Raw genomic sequence first — 21,439 nt, 5'->3', positions numbered from 1 at the left:
AATATCTATAAAACCAGTGAACTGAGAATAGATGTTAGAAAATGAATCCTAAAAGTCTGGAAAGTACTCGCAGTGGGGAACGTTCCTAACACCGTCCTGCAGCCGAGCGGTCACCATTATACACTGTGAATACACAATCGGCTCTGCTTTCTCCAGGACGACACTCCTCCATTCAGGAATAGGATTGCTGACTTTCTGCATGGACAGTTGGAGTCATATCCTTGTAAATCTGTTGCATACACAGCATATTTCAAGGGCTGCTCCCATGTCATACGTTTCTTATATCCGCAGCATTTCCACAGGTTGTGCCATAAATGTACAGCAGATGTGGCTTCCACCAATGAGATGTGCATCTGTCTTCAGAACGAGTCCCAGACTCAGCGCTGTCAGTGGAGGAGTGATCGGAGCAGCTCTTCATTTGTGTGAGGATCCAACAACCTCTCCCTTGACATCAGCTTGTGATCGAGCCCTTTTCTCGAGACAGATCCAGATTGTTGGGACCTGCATCTATGAATGGCATATACTGTGGAAATGTACTAGACTGGAATACCATGTAATACTCCTACACACCTTTTATGTGAACAATCTAAATATTTCATGGGTATTGGATAATTGCTATGGGGCGGAGGTTCCTGATGAATTCAGTGCATACTCTTCTTTTCTATGCAGTTTTGTCAGTGGATGGAGTAAGTGACAATGTATGAATGTGTGGCATACAACTTTACAAGCACTGCCAGACTAAAATACTTCAGAGCTTGATTCCTCATCACTGGCACTGGCAACAGGGCCTGTACAGCCATATCACTCATTTCAGTAGTAAAATCATCCCGACTGGTTATGGGGCTGTAGTGCTGGAATGCCATGTGTCGTATAAAAAGCTATATACCGATGTAATGCTTCTCAATTTGTATTAATATTTATGTGTTTATAACATTGTTCCATCTATTTATTTTCCAGCATTGTGTGCAGGGGGGTGGTAAATAAACATGTCGTAAAAGAAGCCAAGTCTCCCCTCCAGACCCTTTATCCTCGTAAAGATCATCATTTTTCTGGAGTGAACATTCGCCAGCCTTTCACCACTTCCTCAGTACGATGCTACTCCTCTTTGTCTCGCTTCCCACTGCGGAGGAGCAGGCTTCTGCCTGTGAATCTGGCTCTCCAAACTCACCGCAACTTTTGGGTCGCTAGGTTGGCATCCAGGCTGTTAAAGCTCCGATATCTTGTATTGGGATCGGCTGTAGGTGGTGGATACACTGCTAAAAAGGTACGTACATTTTTTGTCTTTCAGTGCTTGGATGAATTTTTTATTTTGATTTGTGTGGTGCTCTCTGTCAGTCATCATCCAGTCAATTAAATTGACGGGGTATTCTGGTTAGGACAAATCATTATCTATCCATAGGATACGTGATAGGTGATCACTAGATTAATGGGGGTCCTACCTCTAATGCTATGAGCACAGAAAAATAAATAGAGTGAAGAGAATGCATAGGGAGAAGTTCTGCACATTATATTATGCCTTAGACACTCAGAAAATTAATTATTTTTTAACATTAGATCATTTTAACACTTTCATTTATTTCACATACATTGTTCCATATGTAAACCTAATTAGTATCCGCCTAAAAATATAACGCATCATCACCCCATCACGCCATCAGAGCACTTGTCAGCATGATTTTTAGGCTTTGGATTAACCTTTTAAGTCACAGCATAAAATTGATGCATCTTTTACAAATCATTACACTTGGTGCAAAATTATATAAAGGCGATTATAAGTGTAAAGTGCTATGTGGTATATTCGCAATGTGCCAAGTGTCTGTTGTCAGAAACTACATTAGTATCTGGGTTCAATATGATTTATTTATTTTTTTAATTTACCGTAATATTAAGATTTTGTGGGTGTAAATCAAGAATGTGGTAATTGTCCCTGTAAGGAAATATTTTTTTGTTTGACCAATTCTATTTGTAAACTGGTAAGTGGTGCTCAGTAACGGACACACTGCGTACCTTTTAAAAAGCATTTATCACCAGAATTCACAATACAAACTGCATGCTTTAAATATTACATCTCTTAAACCTGATGAGACTGGTGTACTGACCTTGAAAATTGATGTCAGAATGGCTTTATAAACCTGATATTAAAATAACAATTTTAGCTATAGCTGGACCCATAAAATATCAGGGAGATAAACTATAAAATAGGATTATAGCACTTTTCTCAGTGTTGCATCCTGCTGAAGATATACATTTTAAAGTAAAACTCTGGTCAGACTTCCAGTTAGGTTTGCGTTACGCTTTCCAGTGTGGCACCGTTATAACACTATTCCTGCAGGCAAAAATATTATGCCCCAATTAAAGGTTATTTATGTCGTCCCTGTGGTCACTGTCATGTATCTGTTACGGCGGTCATGGAATCCATGATGCTAGTGTGAACAGAGCCGAACAGTCTGACCCTTTTTGTGTTAATAAATTTAATGGTATTAACAAAGAAATTGGTTTAAAAGGGTTGTCCAGTTTCAGGACGGTGGGCCCCAAATTGTGAAATACCTATAATAACACTCAGCACCCAGGGAGGCAGAGTCCCTGTAAGATCAGCGGCTGTACCAAGGCTGACGGCACACGCCGCTGAGGTCAGTGACTGACTAGAAGAGTGATGTTGGCGGTTAATGTGAAATGACTGCTGCAGCCAAAACAGTAGGATCGAGGCAGCGCCGTGGGGAGGGTGAGTACCTGCTGTGCTTATTTTAGGTGTTTTACAGTTTGGGCACACTTTGCTGAAAGTGTACAACCCCTTTAATATGTAAGGACTGACAGAACATGTATGAATGTCTCTATATAATATCTTGTTGTGATTTTATGGCTGTCGTGTATTATTTGGGCTTCTCGACTTTATCTTTCAGACATACGAGCAATGGAAAGATATGTTCCCAGATCTCAGTGACTACAAATGGGTTGTGCCGGATTTTATCTGGGAGTTAGATGAATACATTAATTTTGGTAGGTGATTTATGTCCTTTTTTACAGCAAAAGGTGCTTTTTATATGGACTACGAGTTGCATCCATATGTGATTGAATCAGCTATTGAATACATATGTTGTTCGCCCAGATTCTATTCATGTCACGTATTCTCTTGTTTAAAAACATAAGCCCCGATTCATGACTTCAAATTTTTTTAGGTAACTTTCTTTTTTTTTCTTGAGATATCCTTTGCCAATTTTTTCGCAAAATCAAAAATGCTTTTTTTTTTCGTCTCTTTTTGCTTTTTACATAATTGTTCCTTTTTTAGAGGAAAAAGTCACGTTATACTTTAAAAGATTGCACGGTAGTCATCAAGCAAAATTATAACTTGATTTTGTACATTTCAAAAGGTTGTAAATGATGAATTGGGCTAAAATATCTGAATAAGAAGAACCATGCAAATTTGCGAACACTGTCAAACATAAAAAAAGACGAAATCTTGTAATGTTAGTTTAAGATAAGGTGCAAATTAAATAATAAGGTGTGATTTAAAAAAAAAAAAAAAAAAGTCACTATTAGAACCATTTTTCCTACATAAAAACAGCACAGACTATAATGAAATGGGGTCATAATATATTTAGCGCTGATTACTCCTTGTTCAGTACTGCACCTATGTTTGGTATATTTTCTAGCAGAATTTTGGTGCATTTTGCTTCACGTTCCTCCATGTGCAGTAGTATACACTGTGATAGTTGTCATTTGCAGGTTTTATTTAGAGACATTATATCCTATTTTTGCATTCACATGCCCTATAAATTTATGTATTAAAGATGAGCAGCAGGCTTTTAGATTCGTTTTAATAAATGTGTCCGGCACACCTTCACCATCGGCCGTATGCAGCAATATTCCTTAAAATCAATGACTACCAAACGGCCTAAATTTATGATACTTGGCCCTGGGCTTTAAAGGGGTTGTCCACTACTAGGACAACCCCTTCTCAATCTGAGTGTTTTCCCACATCAAAATGAAAACACTTATACTTTCCTCCCGTGCCACTGCCGGCACCATTCAAGCGGTGTCAGTGCTCACTCTCCCGGGTCTCACGTGATGTGTTTGTCACGTGAGCCCTTCGCCCAATGAGCCCCAGCATCTCTCTTCCGCTTTTGGACGATTAAGTGATTGACAGGAAATGAGTGGCAGCTGCAGCTCTGACTTTCTGTTAATTACTTAACGGTTAAGGGGTATTTCCATCTTCAAGATCCCATCCCAATATGTAGTAGGTGTAATAATATTAGCAAATATCTAAAATTAGAAATTTAGTAGGGCGAATCTGAAGAAATATATTTTTATCGCTTACCTCACGTAGGGTATTGCAGTTGCTTAGGTATCTATGGTTACGACCACTCATATAGTGACAGTTAGACAGGGCTTAGTGGTCGTAACCATGGATACCTAAAGCTACTGCAATACCCTACATGAGGTAAGCGATAGAGCGAATCTGAAAAACTATACTATACTTCTGATTGGAGGTATTACATATTGGGGTAGAATCTTGGAGATTGGACTACCCCTTTATGCCTGAGGTATAACAACATAGTTAGCATATATATCACTAAACCACACCAAAAATTATTTTCCATGCCGCATGTTTAAACTATTGATAAAAAAAATGATTCTCAGAGGACTGAGAATTAAAAAAAAAAAAAAAAGCTCAACAGATACAAGTGCATCTCACTAAATTAAATTAACTTTTTGATGATATTCTATTTCAGTTCTTCAATACAAAAAGTGAAACTCCTATATTATATAGAGTCATTACAAACAGAACTATTTATTTCAAGTGCTTATTTCTGTTAATGTTGATGATTATGGCTTACAGCCAATGAAAACACAAAAGTCATTATCTCAGTAAATTAGAATAATTAACAAAAAACACCTGCAAAGGCTTCCTAAGCGTTTAAAAAGGTCCCTTAGTTTGTTTCAGTAGGCTCCACAATCATGGGGAAGACTTCTGACTTGACAGATGTCCAGAAGGCAGTCATTGACACTCCACAAGCTCCCAGAGTTCCAATTTTCATTTGGAAATCAAGGTCCCAGAGTCTGGAGGAAGAGTGGAGAGGCACACAATCCAAGCTGCTTGAGGTCTAGTGTGAAGTTTCCACAATCAGTGATGGTTTGGGGAGCCATGTCATCTGCTGGTGTAGGTCCACTGTGTTTTATGAAAGCTAAAGTCAGCGCAGCTATCTACCAGGAAATTTTAGAGTACTTCATGCTTCCTTCTGCTGAGAAGCTTTTTGGAGATGGAAATTTCATTCTCCAGCAGGACTTGGCACCTGTCCACACTGCCAAAAGTACCAATACCTGGTTTACAAACAACAGTATCACTGTGCTTGATTGGCCAGCAAACTCGCCTGACCTTAACCCCATAGAGAATCTATGGTGTATTGTCAAGAGGAAGATGAGAGACACCAGACCCAACAATGCAGACGAGCTGAAGGCTGCTATCAAAGCCACCTGGGCTTCCATAACACCTCAGCAGTGCCACAGGCTGATCGCCTCCATGCCACGCCGCATTGATGCAGTAATTGATGCAAAAGGAGCCCCGACCAAGTATTGAGTGCATTTACTGAACATACATTTCAGTAGACCAACATCTTGGATTTTAAAAACATTTTTCAAGCTGTTGTTATAAAGTATTCTAATTTACTGAGATAATGACTTTTGTGTTTTCATTAGTTGTAAGCCATAATCATCACCATTAACAGAAATAAACACTTGAAATAGATCGCTCTGTGTGTAATGAATCTATATTATGAGTTTCACTTTTTATATTAAAGAACTGAAATAAATAAACTTTTTGATGATATTCTAATTTAGTGAGATGCACCTGTATATACTCTCAGAATTTGTCTAAGACTAGAACTCCATTTTATCAAAATATTCCCTAAAGTTAATTAATTTAATTGCCAAACATGAAATCCTCTGATTTAAAGGAATACAATAGAAAATTCACGAAATAAAAGAATCACTTCAGAAAATGAAAACTTATCTACAGTTTTAAAAATATCAACATCTGAATGAGTCTGAACTAAAAAGGAATAGTTCCAAAGAGATCTCTCAAAAGGCAGGAACATGAAAGGGGACGTTGCAAATAGAGATGCGAGTCTGGACATCCTGGATTTGTCATCTGAGACGCTCACTCCTGAACAAGTAGACATTTTACCTCTTTGACTTAATTTTGCCCCCTCCAATAATTTTGACCTTTCTAATATTATTCTGGATATCAATACATTTATTCGGTTACTCACTGTTACAACGTTTTTTTTAAGAACAAAGCGAAAGGTCACCACCATGTCCCGAAATGAAAATGAGTATGCCTCTGTTACCTTTAAAGGGGTATTCCCATCACCAAGATCCTGTCCCAATATGTAGTAGGTGTAATAATAATAATAATATTAGCAAATACCTCCAATTAGAAATGTAGTATAGTTTTTCCGATTCACGGTCTCTTTCCTCATGTGAGGACATTGCAGGACCTTAGGTATCCACGGTTACGACCACTGATATAGTGACAGTTATCTAGCTGCCAGTGGTCGTAACCGTGGATACCTAAAGTCCTGCACATGAGGAAACAGACATAGCAAATCAGAAAAAGTACACTACATTTCTAATTGGAGGCATTTGCTAATATAATAATAATAATATCTATTACATATTGGGATAGGATCTTGGAGATGGGAATAACCCTTTAAGGAGAAAAGCGCACTACAACATTCGGAAACTACAAATAATAATGGATGTAACAAATCAGTTATAATTTTAATACCAAAAATCCATTGTTCAGTCCTATTGAATCCCAGACTTTAGTTATGGACTATTTCCACCTACAAGTTTAGAGTGATCTGCAGAAATTGTAAGCTGCTAATAGGAGCCGTCCTTGTAACCACATGGCTCACAAAAAAAAATAAAAAAGGCCCTTCATGAGCTTAACACAATGGGGAGTATTGTTATTAAAATGTCAAAGGATGTCATCAGTGAACGGTGACAGAAGCAGGATGGGTGACACAAGTGCTGCCCCCTGATAACGATTTGTTTGAGGCTGTGATAGAAGCTGTGGGCCGGTGCTGCTGTCATTCACCCTGCTTCTGTCACCGGCTCCTGATGACGTCTCATTTTAGGGAAAAAGGTGGTGATGTCAAAAGTGGGGCCTCTGACTGTGGCGATTAAAGATGTGGGCGGCAGGCACAGAAGTGTAGCAGCAGCTTCAGTCACTTCTCCATCATGACCGAAACTGCGGCTGGTGGGGAGAAAAGATGCAGGAGGTGGTCACGGATGCTGTGGTCAATTCTCCATCCCTCTAGACAGGACAACATCAGGGGACAGCGGTGACAGAAGCTTAGTTAAGTGACCGCAGTGCCCCCCCCCCCGATGACATCTCGTTTCAGGGGGTGATAAAACCTGCAGAGAAATGACTCTAGGACCATCCTCCTGTGAAGTTCTGTTTGAGACTCCCTGAAACAAAACATCACAGGAAGCAAAGAAAAAAAAAAAAAAAAGCATACATAGGGATTAGTTGTATAGGAAGAATGGTAGATAAATTGTGAAAGTGGCTAGGACTTAAAGGGGTTTTCCAACAAACAAAAGTTCATTTTAATCAATAGATCTTGGAATGATAATAACTTCCACACTTGGATGTGTTTAAATAAAATGTTCCTGTGCTGAGATAATCTTATAAATGTGCCCCTGCTGTGTACTGTGTAATGGCTGTGTCTGACCATGTACAGAACATGGTCTGATCATACCACAGCTCCTGGGCAGGGGAGAAAGCAAAGAAGTATGCAGACAGGACAGCAGGGGATCACAGCTGATTCTTTTTGTGAGGAAAAACATTCCACTGCCGGTTTATAAACAATATTTTACTTCAAAGAAAGAATCAGCTGTGATCTCATGCTATATGTATATGTGCTTGTCTGTATAGTCTGTTGCTTCTTCCCCGCTGCCCAGGAGATGTGGTATGATCGGACCATGTTTCTGCACGGTCAGAAACAGCCATTACACAGTACACAGCAGGGGCACATTTATAAGATTATCTCAGCACAGGAACATTTTATTTAAATACATTCAGTTCTGGAAATTATTATTATTCCAAGATCTATTGATTAAAATGATCTTTTGTTTGTGTGAAAACCCCTTTAAAGATAGATATTGATAAAGGACTCCTTTAATGACATTACCGATATTAAACAATCATGTGGAATATTGCCAAACGTGCTATGTATTGATGTCCATCAAAGAGGTATGAAATGCCTTTGTACATACAGCATTGAAATTGTTAAAACTCATGTGCGGGGTGGGAATGTGATATGCTCTCTACTAAGCCACGAGGCTTTCTGGATTTTCCACCTTGATACTTGCTCCTTTTAGGTTTAAATCTACGGAGAGAAGTTCTGCACCAATATTGAATATATTTTTTTAAACTCAATGATCTTCGTGACATCAGGAGGTGACTAATGAGAACTGATGGCCATTGGCTAGCTTACATATTTAACACCACTTCCTGTGTCGTGATCCGTTTAGCGCCTCAAACATGTAACCTGTTTCTCCGTCCTATTGTGATGTTTCGTGGATTATTTTAATGAAGTGACAAGAGAATGTATATTTTAATTTCCTTATGCTGGCTGTACCGGATTCTTTTGTCATGTGTAAAATGAGACTGATGTTGGATTTTGTTTAATTTTTACTATCTCTTGCCACCAAATAGAAATCCCATCATACATCAAAATATTCATCTAGAGGTATAAACAACAAGATGCACAGTTTTAGGTTTTATAGATAGTCAATATATTGCATAGATTCCTTAGGATTTTTTTTCTTTTTTATGACTATGTATGTCCTACTACATAAAGCTGCTAACTGTATTTTTTATGGAGATATGTGCATGATATTTTATTTGGAGGAGCTCTAATTGATTTGTTCAGTATTAATAAAACCTGGGCAAAAGAGGCTTTGTTAAAGATTTTGCAACAATACTTGGTATGCTGACATTATTTTGGGGATCAGTCATCAGCACTGGCTCTTCCAGCGCTCGTGTGACAGTGTCTTTCGGGTCTTCAGTGTCCACTTCACTGTCCTCCCTTAAGACATAAGTGACATCTGGAGGAACTGAGAGCTGTGGCTGCTCTACCTTTCTCCGGATGTCTGATTTGTCCAATTGTCTGCAGTGATTGCGTGACATAATATCACGCGAGCCCCGGTAGAGCCAATGCCAACACCGCTGGAACGATGTCCACTCTGGAAGTGAGTATAGGTGTCATTTTTTGTTTGGGAAAGCATAGTGATTGAGAAGGGGTTGGTCGAGTATTGGATAATCCCTTTAAAATGATTGTTCATAATATGACTTAATAACAGTTTACTTTGTATATAATTCTAAAGAGCTTTTTAATTATTCTTTTTGTCATTAATAAAAAATTAATCAAAAACAGATTCTGGAGCCTTTTGGACCAGTCAATGGATTAGTGAGTATAAGGAAAGGAAAATATAAAAAATGAAAAGCAAAACACTTGGAGAGTGGAAACCGTTCACTACTCGCCATTATATTGTGCCTTCAAATAAAAAGAATCCTTGCCAGTGCTGCAATCTTTTTCCAGAATGCCCTGATATGGCGTCCATACGTCATAGACCTCGAGAAAATAAAGCAAAATTCACATCTGTATGCGGAGAGCTGGAAACACGGGGGACTAAGACTGAAAGTTATTACAACAGCAAGCAGTTACCCACTGCCTAGGAGGCTTGTTCCCCACCTCCTCCTCATCCACGCCCACCTGATGAATGTTCCAGCCGGCGTGCACCTGATCCACCAAACACAATATTCAGGTGTTTTGGGGAATTCCCTTCTAAGGAATATAAAATATACAAAAAATAATGCCACATGTTTTGGGGTCTTTGGGGAGCCCAAATGTAAAAATTAAAATGTTTCTTCTATTACAATTATAATTAAAAAAATAAATAAATCTGAGTCTCGGGAGCTCAGTTGTGCTCCCTAGCCCTTCACTGCCCTGTGACTCAGTGTAAGACGACTAGCTGGCACAGGAGCCTTCCCCTCTGCTTGGTCTGTAGTTAGAAGATTGCCTACCCCCTCCTATTGGGAATGGAGGGACTGCAATACCCAGAGAGGTTGGCAAAACTAGGACTATTCAGCCTGGAAAAGAGAAGGTTGAGGGGGGACATAATAAATGTGTACAAATATGTTAGGGGACAGTATAGAGATCTTGCCCGGGATTTGTTCAAAAGGAGGGATATTACGGTAACAAGAGGGCATTCACTAAGACTGGAAGAGAAAAGGTTTCAGCACCAGCATAGGAAGGGGTTCTTTACGGTAAGAGCAGTGAGAATATGGAATTCACTGAGTGAGGAGACGGTAATGTCGGATTCACTACACCAGTTCAAGCGGGGACTGGATGCATTTCTAGATACCAGGCAGATTTCAGCATATACTTAAAAATAAAATAAAATAGTAGGTTGATACAGGGATTTATTCTGACTGCTGGTTTCAGAGGCGGGAGGGAATTTTTCCTCAGGTGAAGATTGGCTAAATCATTTGGGGTTTTTGCCCTCCTCTGGATCAACTTTAGCAATTACAGAACTAACAGGTCGAACTTGATGGACGCAAGTCTTTATTCGGCTTTACAAACTGTTACTATGTTACTATATTGACTAGGTGGGCATGGTTTTAGTCCAATGAAGATGGAACTGATCAGGAGATTAACCCTTCTATGTTCTCCACAGAATTGCTACAAGTTTGACTGTTTTGGGATCATGCAGAAAATGCTGCAGACTAACAAAGCTTTCACTTCTAGGTTTAGTGTTACTTTAAGATCTTTTGAAGCAAGTTTAAAAAACTGAGGCATCCGTTGTTCTTGAAAGTCTTGACCGTTGTCTTTTTCTTTGCAGAAAAACTCAGTAAAGCTCTTCCGGATTATGAGGAGCTGGCTAAGCTTTTGCCTGACTTTGAGAAGCTAGGAGAAAGCTTAAGCTCTTTAAAAGGATGGCTGTCATCAGGTGGGAAAGATTTGTAAGCTTGGCCATAAGAGTCTGCAGGAATTTTATATTTTCCGTACTGAATTGGAGAATCATTATTCACAGTGATTTTTAATACAGAATGAACTCTGTAAAAGGAACCCGCCCAAAACATTACAGAATTGCATTTTTTTCACAATTTCATCTCAAAATACAAGCCTTCGTACAGTTATCGATGGGGGAAAAAATGGGAAAAGTTATGGTTATTGGAGGAAGGGGAGAAAAAATAACAAAAGCACAAAAAATGTAAAACTGCCTAGTTTTTTAAAAAAGGAAAAGTAGAACACTTGGTGAGTGGAAGCTTTTTTTTACCACTCACCACTGCATTGTGCCTTCATGTAAAAAATCTCTTTGGCACTGCTGCCATCCTTTTCCCGAACGCCCTGATATGGCTTTCATAGGTCATAGACCATAAGAGAAAAAGAACACCTCTGTGTGTGCGGAGAGCTGGAAACACCGGAAAATAACACTCCTAACAATAATATTAAGCAGATTTCTCCTTCAACAAGCAAAATATGCAAAAAAAAGGTTTTTTTGTGTTCTTTACAAATGTGAACCGTAAACACAATAATATCACAAAAAGTAAAAAAAACAACGCTGCCTTCTGTAATCTTTGCCTTTTCTTTGATACTGCCCTGAGACTCGGTGTAAGACGACTAGGTGGCACAGGAGACTTCCCCTCTGCTCGGTCTGTAGTTAAAGAAGGTTGACTAGCACCACCCATTGACCAAGTGGCCATAGCATTAGTTGATCTGGAACTGATCAGTAGGAGATTAACCCTTGTGTTCTCCCCAGAATTTCTATAAGATTAACTAACTTTAGTTGGCCACCAAAGGTGAACTGATCAGGAGGATCACCCTTGAACACCCTTGTGTTCTCCACAGAATTTCTACAAGATGGACTTTTAGGATCGTACAGAATATCTTGCAGACCAACAAAACTTTCCTTCTAAATTTAGTGTAACATTAAGCTCTTTTGAAGCAAGTTTAGAAAGTTGAGGCAACTATTGTTTTTAAAACGTCTTGACCGTTGTCTTTCTATTTGCAGATAAACTCAGTAAAGCTCTTCCGGATTATGAGGAGCTGGCTAAGCTTTTGCCTGACTTTCAAAAGCTGGGAGAAAGCTTAAGCAATTTAAAAGGATGGCTGTCATCAGGTGGGAAAGATGTGTAAGCTTGTCCATAGTAAGATCTGCAGGAATTTTTTATATTTTCTTATTGACTTTATTTAAAAAAAAAAAAAAAACGTATTCTGAATATTATTCTATTTTATTTTATTATTGTTGTTCAAATTATTTTATTTTTAAACCACCATTAATTCCATAGATCTAGATCTATAATCTACCAGTTCAGTAAGCAAACTAACAGTGGTAGACTGGTACAGAGGACCCTTGCAGGCCTACTATGTACAGACTGTTAGTGAAGGAGACAAGAGGTTGGGGAGTTGGAGCAACTCCTTTGGTGGGGATGTGACAGCGGGGCTATTGCTCACAAGTAGTAAGGTGAGACTTTTTAAGAGAAGATGAGTAAGTTTTTCTTCGGTGATGGTGGGAAAGTTATGGGGGGTAGGGCATTGGTTCATTGTGCAGAGGAATTTGTGGGGGTTTTATGGTAAAGCTCTTTGATTTGGTTGATCTTGTTTTTGAAATGTGAGGCAAAGTCTTCTGCTGAAATGAGTGAGGTCCGAGGGCGCAATGGTGACCGGAGGAGACAGTTAATTGTTGAATAATAGTTTGGCTCTGTGGAGTAGAAAAGATATGAGACGTGTGAAGTAGTCTTGTTTAGTGGAGGGTCCTGCTACACTCTCATTCAACGAAGACATCTAAGTCCTGTACAGGCATTTACAACTTGTGGTCCTTACCCAGCGGGGAAGGAATGAAATAATCTCATCCAAACTCCCTCCACCGGGCCCTGAGCTCAGCAGTGTAGAAGTGAGCGGCTCCTGCTCTACTGAGCTGCGCTTTTACTCGGCGCTCACATTGAAGCACTGTACAGAAATGTATAGTGCGATGTGGGAGGTAAGAACCCAGCAGAGAGCGGCTCCTACTATAATGACTATATTGCAACGTGGAGGCAGATTGCAGTTGTTTTCCCAGGACTTGAACTCTGCCCTTAATTCAATGGATTTCCTATTACAATCACCGTCACCGTCCTGAGAAGGGCTGTCTACGAATATCGCGTATGAAATGAAACAACTGCTTATTCCATCACAAACAGTTATGTGAATCGTAAGGGTAGTCCTCCGTGAGTCATCGCTATGTTGAATAAGTAATTTATTGGTTGGTATTTTTGTAAATTGGCACAAAGTCTGTACTGTTGAACCAAATAAAAACTTGCATTATATTTAAAGAAGTCATCTGTACTGATATGGAGAATTACGATTCAGAGTAATTTTTACCGCAGAAGGAATGCTGTAAAACCAAATCCATGGCGCAATTGCATTTTTTTTTCACTATTTCATTACACTTGGAATTTTTTTTTCCCGTTTTCCAGTACATTAAATAGTAAAATGAATGGTGTAAATTCAAATACAACTCATCCTGCAAAAAACAAGCCATCATACAGCTATGTTGATGGAAAATTAAAAAAGTTATGGCTGTAGGAAGAAGTGGAGGAAAAAACTAAAGGTGGGCAGAAATGAAAAATCGCCCTTTCTTAATGGGGTTAAGCAAAGAAAAAAAAAAAAAAAGCGAAGATTCAAAAGTGTTTGACTAATTAATGGATCATTGGGTATAAGGAAAGGAAACCACTAAAAAAAAAAAGGAAAAGTAAGACACTTGGTGAGTGGAAACCTTTTATCACTCGACACCATACTGTGCCTTCAAATAAAAAAAAATCTCTACTGCAATCTTTTTCCAGAACTCACCGATATGGATTTGATAAGTCATCGACCACAAGAAAAAAGTAAATACACCCCTTCTTGTGCATAGAGGTGGAAACTCAGAAGAACAGCACTCAAATTTGTTCCACGCCTCCTCCGCTCCCAAGTCCACCTGATGAATAATCTAGCCTGCAAGGATTTCATCCAACATATGCAATATTCTTCATTAAAACAAATCATAAAAAAACAGTTACATCACAGGACTTCAATGCATTTCTGGGAATTCCCCCTTCAATAAGAAAAATATGCAAAAAATAATGACTTGTGTTTTGGGGACTTTTATGGATTAAATGAACACACAAAATGCTTAAAACAAATCTTAACTCTTCCTCCTGTAATCGTCTCACTTTCTTTGTTTTTTTTTCTCCTATTAAAAGTAAATAAAGAATCTGTGTCTCTGGATCTGTCATTCTCCATAGTCCTCCTCACTGTCCAGTGTCTTGCTGTTGGATGACTAGCTGGTACAGGTCCTCTGCTCAGTCTGTAGTTAGAAGATTGACTAGGTGGGCAGGGCTTTAGTTGACCACCAAAGGTGAACTGATCAGCAAGATCACCCTTGAACACCCTTGTGTTCTCCACAGAATTTCTACAAGATGGACTTTTAGGATCGTACAGAAAATGCTGCAGACTAACAAAACTTTCCCTTCTAGGTTTAGTTTTACTTTAAGATCTTTTTAAGCAAGTTTAGAAAATTAAGGCGACCATTGATCTTGAAACATCTTGACCGTTGTCTTTTTTTTTGCAGATAAACTCAGTAAAGCTCTTCCGGATTCTGAGGAGCTGGCTAAGCTTATGCCAGACTTTGAGAAGCTAGGAGAAAGCTTAAGCTCTTTAAAAGGATGGCTGTCATCAGGTGGGAAAGATTTGTAAGCTTGTCCATAATACAGAATTCCAGATTTTCTTATTTTCCCTATAAGAAAAAAACACATTTGTGGTCATTCATCAATAATGTCATTTTTTTTCCAATTTTTTTTTTTCTTATTCTAAAGCCTAGTAACATGAAACTTACTGTATGATCCCTTTGTCAGTTTGGACTGAAGTCTAGGATTTTCCAGTTTCATCACAGTAACTTAAAGAAGTTGTCTACTACTTGGACAAGTTATTTTCATACCCCTCGCTTGGTCCCCATAAAATAAAACCTATACTCTCCTCCCATGCTGGCGCCGTTCCTGCCATGTCGGCACTCGCTCTCCCAGGGCTCCCATGTGGTTGTTGTGATACGTGATTTCGGTGCCCAATCAGCGCTGGCGCCACTGTCCCCACCTCCTGTCAAATTGAGGATGAAGAGGAAGCCAGAGATCAGCTGCAACCTGGACTTCTGCTTCATGTTCCATTTGCACGAAGGTGGAAACAGTGACGCCAGCGCTGATTGGGCGCCAGCGTCACGTGTCACAACCACCACACGAGAGCTGCGGGAGAGCGAGTGCCGACACCACTGGAACAGCTCCGGCACTGGAGGTGAGTATAAGCTTTTTTTATTTTATAGGGGCCTAGAAGTGGACAACCTTCCCCCCTCCCCGCCCCCTTTAACACTGGTGCAAGGAGGGGATGTAAAATATTGGTATATAGTATAGAGTCTTCCACTACAGAATAATGACTTCCATGTTCCTTAATATGGTATATGAAACGGCTTTTTCCACCACCACAAACATTTATGTAATAAATGCTTGATTGATGATAGTCCTTAGTCAGTCACCGCTATGTTGAATGAGTAACATGTTGATAAATATGGTGGATTTTTGTTAATTGCCAGCAAATCTGTACTGTTAAAATAAATCTTTCATTATATTTAAAGGGGTTGTCCGGTCTCAGACAAAAAGACTACAGTCACACTTGTGACCCAATGTATGAGATTTGCATAATTGCGGTCACATGTCAACTAGAAAACTCCTCTTCTCTGAATAGAATGAATAGAAAAGAATTGAGAGAAGTCAGCTGTGTCTAGTCAGCACTTGATGGCAATGATGCAAATAATATACATGCCGTCACGTCTTTTCACCCTCATAGGGGATATAGAGGAATCATTAGTGTGTGCTTCGCACACTGTCCCGATTCAGCAGTCCGCAGTAATATGTAGTGACTGCAGACTATTCCCCACTTTAAGCTGTCCTTTCATCTAAGAAAATGTTTTCATATCACATCATTAAGATTAAAGGGGGCTGTCCAGTGAAACACATTACAGTGGATATAAAAGGTCTGCACATCCCTTTTTAAAATACCAGATTTTTGCCATGTAAAAAATCATATCAAGAAGAATAATTTCAACATTTTTTCTACCTTTTAGTCTACCTTCAATAACCTTTCTACCTTTAATACCCATAATCTGTACAATTCAATTGAAAAATAAACTGAATTGTTTTCGGGTGGAAAAAGATAAATAAAGTAAAATAAAGTGGTTACATAAATATGCACACCCTTAAACAAATACTTTGTTGAAGTACTTTTTGAATTTATGCAGCTTTCAGTCTTGGCTAGGAGTCTATAAGCATGGCACACCTAGAATTGGCAATCTTTGTCTATTCTTCTTTGCAGTAGCTCTCTAAATCTGTCAAATTTCAAGGTCATCTGCTGTGTATAGCCCTCCTGTGTACAAGCCCCAGATTTTCAGCTGGATTCAGGTTTGGGTTCTGGCTGGGCCATTCCTAAGCTTTTATAGTCTTCTAGTAAACATTCTTTTGTTGGTTTGGAGGTATGCTTTGTGTTGTGGTGCTGAAAGCTGAAATTCTTCATCTTCACCTTTTAAGCATAGAGCTGAAAGTTTTGTTGCAAAGTTGACTGATATTTGGAACTGTTCATAATCCTTTTCACCTTGACTAAAGCCCCAGTTCCAGCTTCTGAAAAACAGCCTTAAAGCATAATACTGCCTTCACGCTTCCTTCACTGTGGGTATGGTGTTTTTTTTTTTTGGTGTTGTGCAGTCTTGGCTTCACACTAAACATACCTTTTAGAATTATTGCCAAAAAAGTTTAACCTTGGTCTCATCAGAACATTACATGTTTTCCCACATGCTTTAGGCAGGCTTTGTGTAGGTTTTGGCAAAGCATAAGCTGCCTAGGATGTTTTTCTTTAAGAAAAGGCTTCAGTCTTGTCACCATACCCTACAGGCCAGCCATACGAAGAATATGGGAGATTGTCATTTGCTGTACACAGCATGTACTTGCCATAAATTCCTGCAGCTCCTTTAATATTGCAGTGGGACTCTTGGCAGTCTCACTGACCAATTTTCTTGATTGTTTTTATTAATTTTTGTGGAACGTCCAGTTTTAGGTCATGTCACTGTTATGCCAAATTTAAGCTACTTCTTTATTACCGTCTTCAAAAAACCTAAAGAGATTAATTGGAATATAAGTTCATGTGCACGCAGTGTGTAAGCGCATGTTCACACTGGCCACTAAACAGACAAAACCCAAGATAAAAACATAATCAGCAAATAACCTGCAATAAGTAAATAAACAGCAATAGTGCATGAAAGTAATTTAGGGTTCTTGGTTAACATAATTTAGATTAAAAAAAATGTAAAAGCCATTCCACCACGTCATGGCGACCCTATTGAGGATGGTCCTAACCTCTAATATTAAAACCTTATCATTTGTCAAGTGACGTGCATGTGAATAATGGCTGAGGAGGACTGAGACCCAGCTAGTGGACACGCAGCCATGGGGAACCACATTAATGTAATGTCCAGCTCAAGGAAAAGGCATGTCATACCTTTTATATGTGCTTGGTGCACACAAACTCAAACAGTGTTCCATGGTATATCTAATGCCGTGGTAATTTGTTTGTAACTTTTTCATGACTGATAACTTTTAACAGTGAGATCCCATTGCTGTGTTGTAAGCTGTTCATGGAACATGGCTTTTGCTGGAAAATCTATCACCAAATGTGACCTATCTAATGATTAATATGGGCATACAGATTATAGAATACTGAAAAAAAAGTCATCTGATATGGGGCATACAGGTATCACTCTGCTCAGCAGTCTATAACCTGTATGCCCATATTAATAGTTTAGATAGGTCAAATGTGGTGACAGATTCCCTTTAACATGTGTTTTAGATAGGATTGGATAATTCTGAACACAACCACACCCCCAATTATAAGAGGATGTTCACTCTTAAGTAACCAATTATTTTAGTTTTTGTTAATTTTATTTTCCCCCTCAAAGTGATTTCAGTTTTTTTCTCAATGGAATTGTACAGATTATTATGGGTGCCATTAAGGCCACGTTCACACGTTCAGTATTTGTAAGCCAAAACCAGGAGTGGAACAATCAGAGGAAAAGTATAATAGAAACACGTCACCACTTCTGTACTTTTCACCCACTCCTGATTTTTGCTTACAAATACTGATGTAAAATACTGACCAAATACTGAACGTGTGAACATGGCCTAAATGTCGAAAAGTTCTAATATGACTCTTCTTGGTGTGATTTTATTTTTTTTTTTTAACATTACAAAATCCTAGCATTTTAACAAGGATGTATAGACTTTTTATATACACTGTATATTTAGATGTCTCAAAATAAGCTATGTGTTTGGACACAGATATATGGTGGTGGTAATATCTGTTTAATCGGTGTATGTTAGGGGAGATCATCTTTTCTCTGCGTTTGCACATTCATTGTCAGGCTTAACATATTTTTATTAATTTATCTAATTAGTAATTACCTCTACAGTTCTTGCTGTACTGTGTCCAACATGTCTGGTCTTTTTTGTGTACCTGTCATTAATGAGGAGCACGGCAGGAGGCAGAATTCCTTTCCAGGTTTTGCTAATATGCTTTCATGCTTCACAATATTTTTTTCAACTTTTTTTTTTTTTTTTGCTGATTTTTCACAGGTCACAATTTGGTTAGTGAAGTCATAGGACCTTCTGATCTGCTTCTGTTGTTAGGTGTGTAATGTCCTGTCTGCCGCCATTGCAAACGTGTTCAGTGCAATATTACTGCATATTGATGTGCAGAATAACAGAAAAGACAGTATGGGAGGGGGGACAGTCAAATGAGAAGATGTAGAAATAAAGTTTTAATTTTTTTCAGCACATGGCTGACAATGTAAGTAAATGAAGGCAGTGTCTGAGACTTTATTAGTTCAAAGTGTAAAGTGCTAAAACTTTAGGATATAGGTAATTCCGGAGGTGAGAACGGTCTATGGATTTATGTGTCTACAGGCAAGGCATGCCTTATCAAATATGATCAAATCTGCAACAGAGCCTCCAAATGGCGTGTCTAATGCACATAGGAGCACAACCTAAGGCCGGTTTCACACGTCCTAATTTTTCCGATACCGGAGATGTCCATGTGTAGCAACCGTGTGCCACATCAGGAGCACACGTACCGATGCCTGGGAATCGGTGTACAGTTAGCGCTGTTCCCAAGCACCCGGTGTTGAACTCTGCCCTCATCCTTGTCCCTTGCTGGCGCTGTGATCTGCACGAGCAGGGACAATGTTGGGGGTAGTAGTGTCTGCTCCCGCAGTGTCCTGGTGTAAAAATAAGAATAAAATAATAAAATTCTTATACTCACCTGTCCAGAGATGTCGCCCGCTGTAATCCTGTGACCGCTGACGCCGAGGAGCCAGAGAGAATGAGCTGCACCAGCGAGCGGGCCCCGGAGCTGTGCTGAGCTCAGGAGTGGTGTCCTGTCACTCAGTGAGCTCCGCTCAGTGCAGGGCCCCGCTCACTGGCGCGGCTCATTCTCCCCGGCTCCTCGGTGTCAGTGGTCAGAGGATTACAGCGGGGGACATCTCTGGACAGGTGAGGTATAAAGATTTTATTATTTTATTTTTACACCAGGTCACTGCGGGAGCAGACTACTACTCCCTACATTGTCCCTTGCTATTGCTGATCACAGCGCGAGCAAGGGACAATGATGAGGGCAGCGTTGGCACCGGGCACTTGGGAAACAGAGCTAACTGTACATTGATTCCCAGGCGCCTGTACATGTCACACTGATGTCTTCCGTGCGTATTCAGCGTGGGACATTTTGCGGACCGTGCAGCATGTAAAAAACGGACATGTCTACGTGTGGAGCACACGGAGATATGGTCCGTGGAAACACACTGACATGTGCGCAGACCCATAGATTTGAATGGGTCTGTGTGTGTCAGTGTCTCCGGTACATGTGGAAACTGTCACCACACGTACCGGACACACTGACGTGTGAAAGAGGCCTTACTCGGTGTGGACACCTTTTTGAGCCAACCACCCAAAATTGGATTAAAAAAGTCCTCTAAATGAATGTTCTCAAGGAAGATAGCTCAAACACATGGGGTGAGCTCACACTCTATATTGGGAAATCTGCTCTAGGCAAAGGGTTGGTCTTCTAAAAATGTTGCTATTTTGGAGTGGTTTCAGTGTATATACTACATATAAAGTTTAAGGTACTTTGGCAAAGGGTGCAGAAAATATTAAAGTTTTAGCATTTTACATGCCCAAACAAATAAATGATCTTCTGAAGTCTTGGACAGTATCATTTAACCAGTTGTTTTACTCCTATTCATGTAAATCTTTAACCAGATTGCAGAATACAAACTGCATCCATTATTAATTAGACCCCTTAGACCTGATGAGTTTTTAAATTCTTACTTTGAAAGTCCATGTCAGAATGGCTATACAATCCTTTATGAAAGTGTAAACTCCATCTCTGCCCACCTAGTCTGATTGTGATCTCATTGCTCCTCCTCCCCTGCTGCTGAAATCTCACACTGCTCAGCGCTATCTGCGCTCTCTCTCTTTTAGCCAGACCCTTTTAATATTGGGATTATACAGCCATAGTGATGCGGATTTATAAAATAAGATCTGCGTATTAATGTATAAAGACTGCATTTTGAAACCTGGTGACAGATCCGTGTTCACTCTACAAAAAAAAATAAAATTAACATGCCAGTTGTCACCATTGATAACCGCAAGCTGTTTTTACATTTTGTCCCCTTTTTGACTTTTTAGATGGAAGTCTCTTGGCTACCCCTGGAAAGGAAGCCTTGTTAAATAGCCTAGTTGATATGACAATGCAATCATCACATTTCTTTGTAAAAGAGCATCTGTCGTGTTTTTTTTTTTTTTTTGTTACCATCATTGTACAATATGCTGTCATAGAAATATTCAGTTAAACTATGTTTCTTTTTTCAGGGAAAAAAAATACTTAAAGGGGTTTTGCTGAATTTTACAAAATTTACAAAAGTAGGAAAAGTTACTTAAAAAGAAAATAACCATTAGTTACCCGTTGAATCCTCTGCTACTCCAGCCCTCATGCTCCGCTGGTCATCATTTGATGTTTGCAAATACAGTATATATATATATATAGCATATAGTATTTATCACAACTTCTACTTTATAAAAAGCAACTTTGTAGTAGAACTACAACAAAGGCACAAAAAGTAATCCCAAAAATGAGTGTATTGTATCCAAGAAGTGCGTATTCCCTATTGTCTAAAATCTGGCCATCAAAAAGTCCCTGACCTTACACTCCTAAACAGCAGAGCAAGCAGTAACCTGGTGGGCTCCACTTAGGCTTGTGTTTCTCAAAGC

General features: G+C 39.3%; 1 protein-coding gene across 10 annotated transcripts in view; it reads left to right on the top strand.

Annotated features, from left to right (window-relative positions):
* OPA1 (OPA1 mitochondrial dynamin like GTPase) overlaps positions 1–21,439 on the top strand; it is a 126,898-nt gene that overhangs the window by 789 nt on the left and 104,670 nt on the right. For 2 of the 10 annotated variants that reach the window (XM_073675064.1, XM_073675061.1), the window contains exons 2-7: positions 958–1,264; positions 2,901–2,997; positions 10,909–11,016; positions 12,082–12,189; positions 14,659–14,766; positions 18,752–18,805. In XM_073675064.1, coding sequence (XP_073531165.1) covers positions 958–1,264; positions 2,901–2,997; positions 10,909–11,016; positions 12,082–12,189; positions 14,659–14,766; positions 18,752–18,805 — 782 coding nt within the window. The remainder of the gene's footprint in view (positions 1–957; positions 1,265–2,900; positions 2,998–10,908; positions 11,017–12,081; positions 12,190–14,658; positions 14,767–18,751; positions 18,806–21,439) is intronic. The other 8 variants (XM_073675070.1, XM_073675063.1, XM_073675065.1 and 5 more) reach the window with 4 other exon arrangements.

The sequence above is a fragment of the Phyllobates terribilis genome, unplaced genomic scaffold (assembly GCF_046119375.1).
Source record: "Phyllobates terribilis strain yellow unplaced genomic scaffold, ASM4611937v1 Scaffold_3__8_contigs__length_932513732, whole genome shotgun sequence".
Taxonomy (NCBI): Eukaryota; Metazoa; Chordata; class Amphibia; order Anura; family Dendrobatidae; genus Phyllobates; species Phyllobates terribilis.
This window is presented reverse-complemented; position numbering and strand designations above follow the sequence as displayed.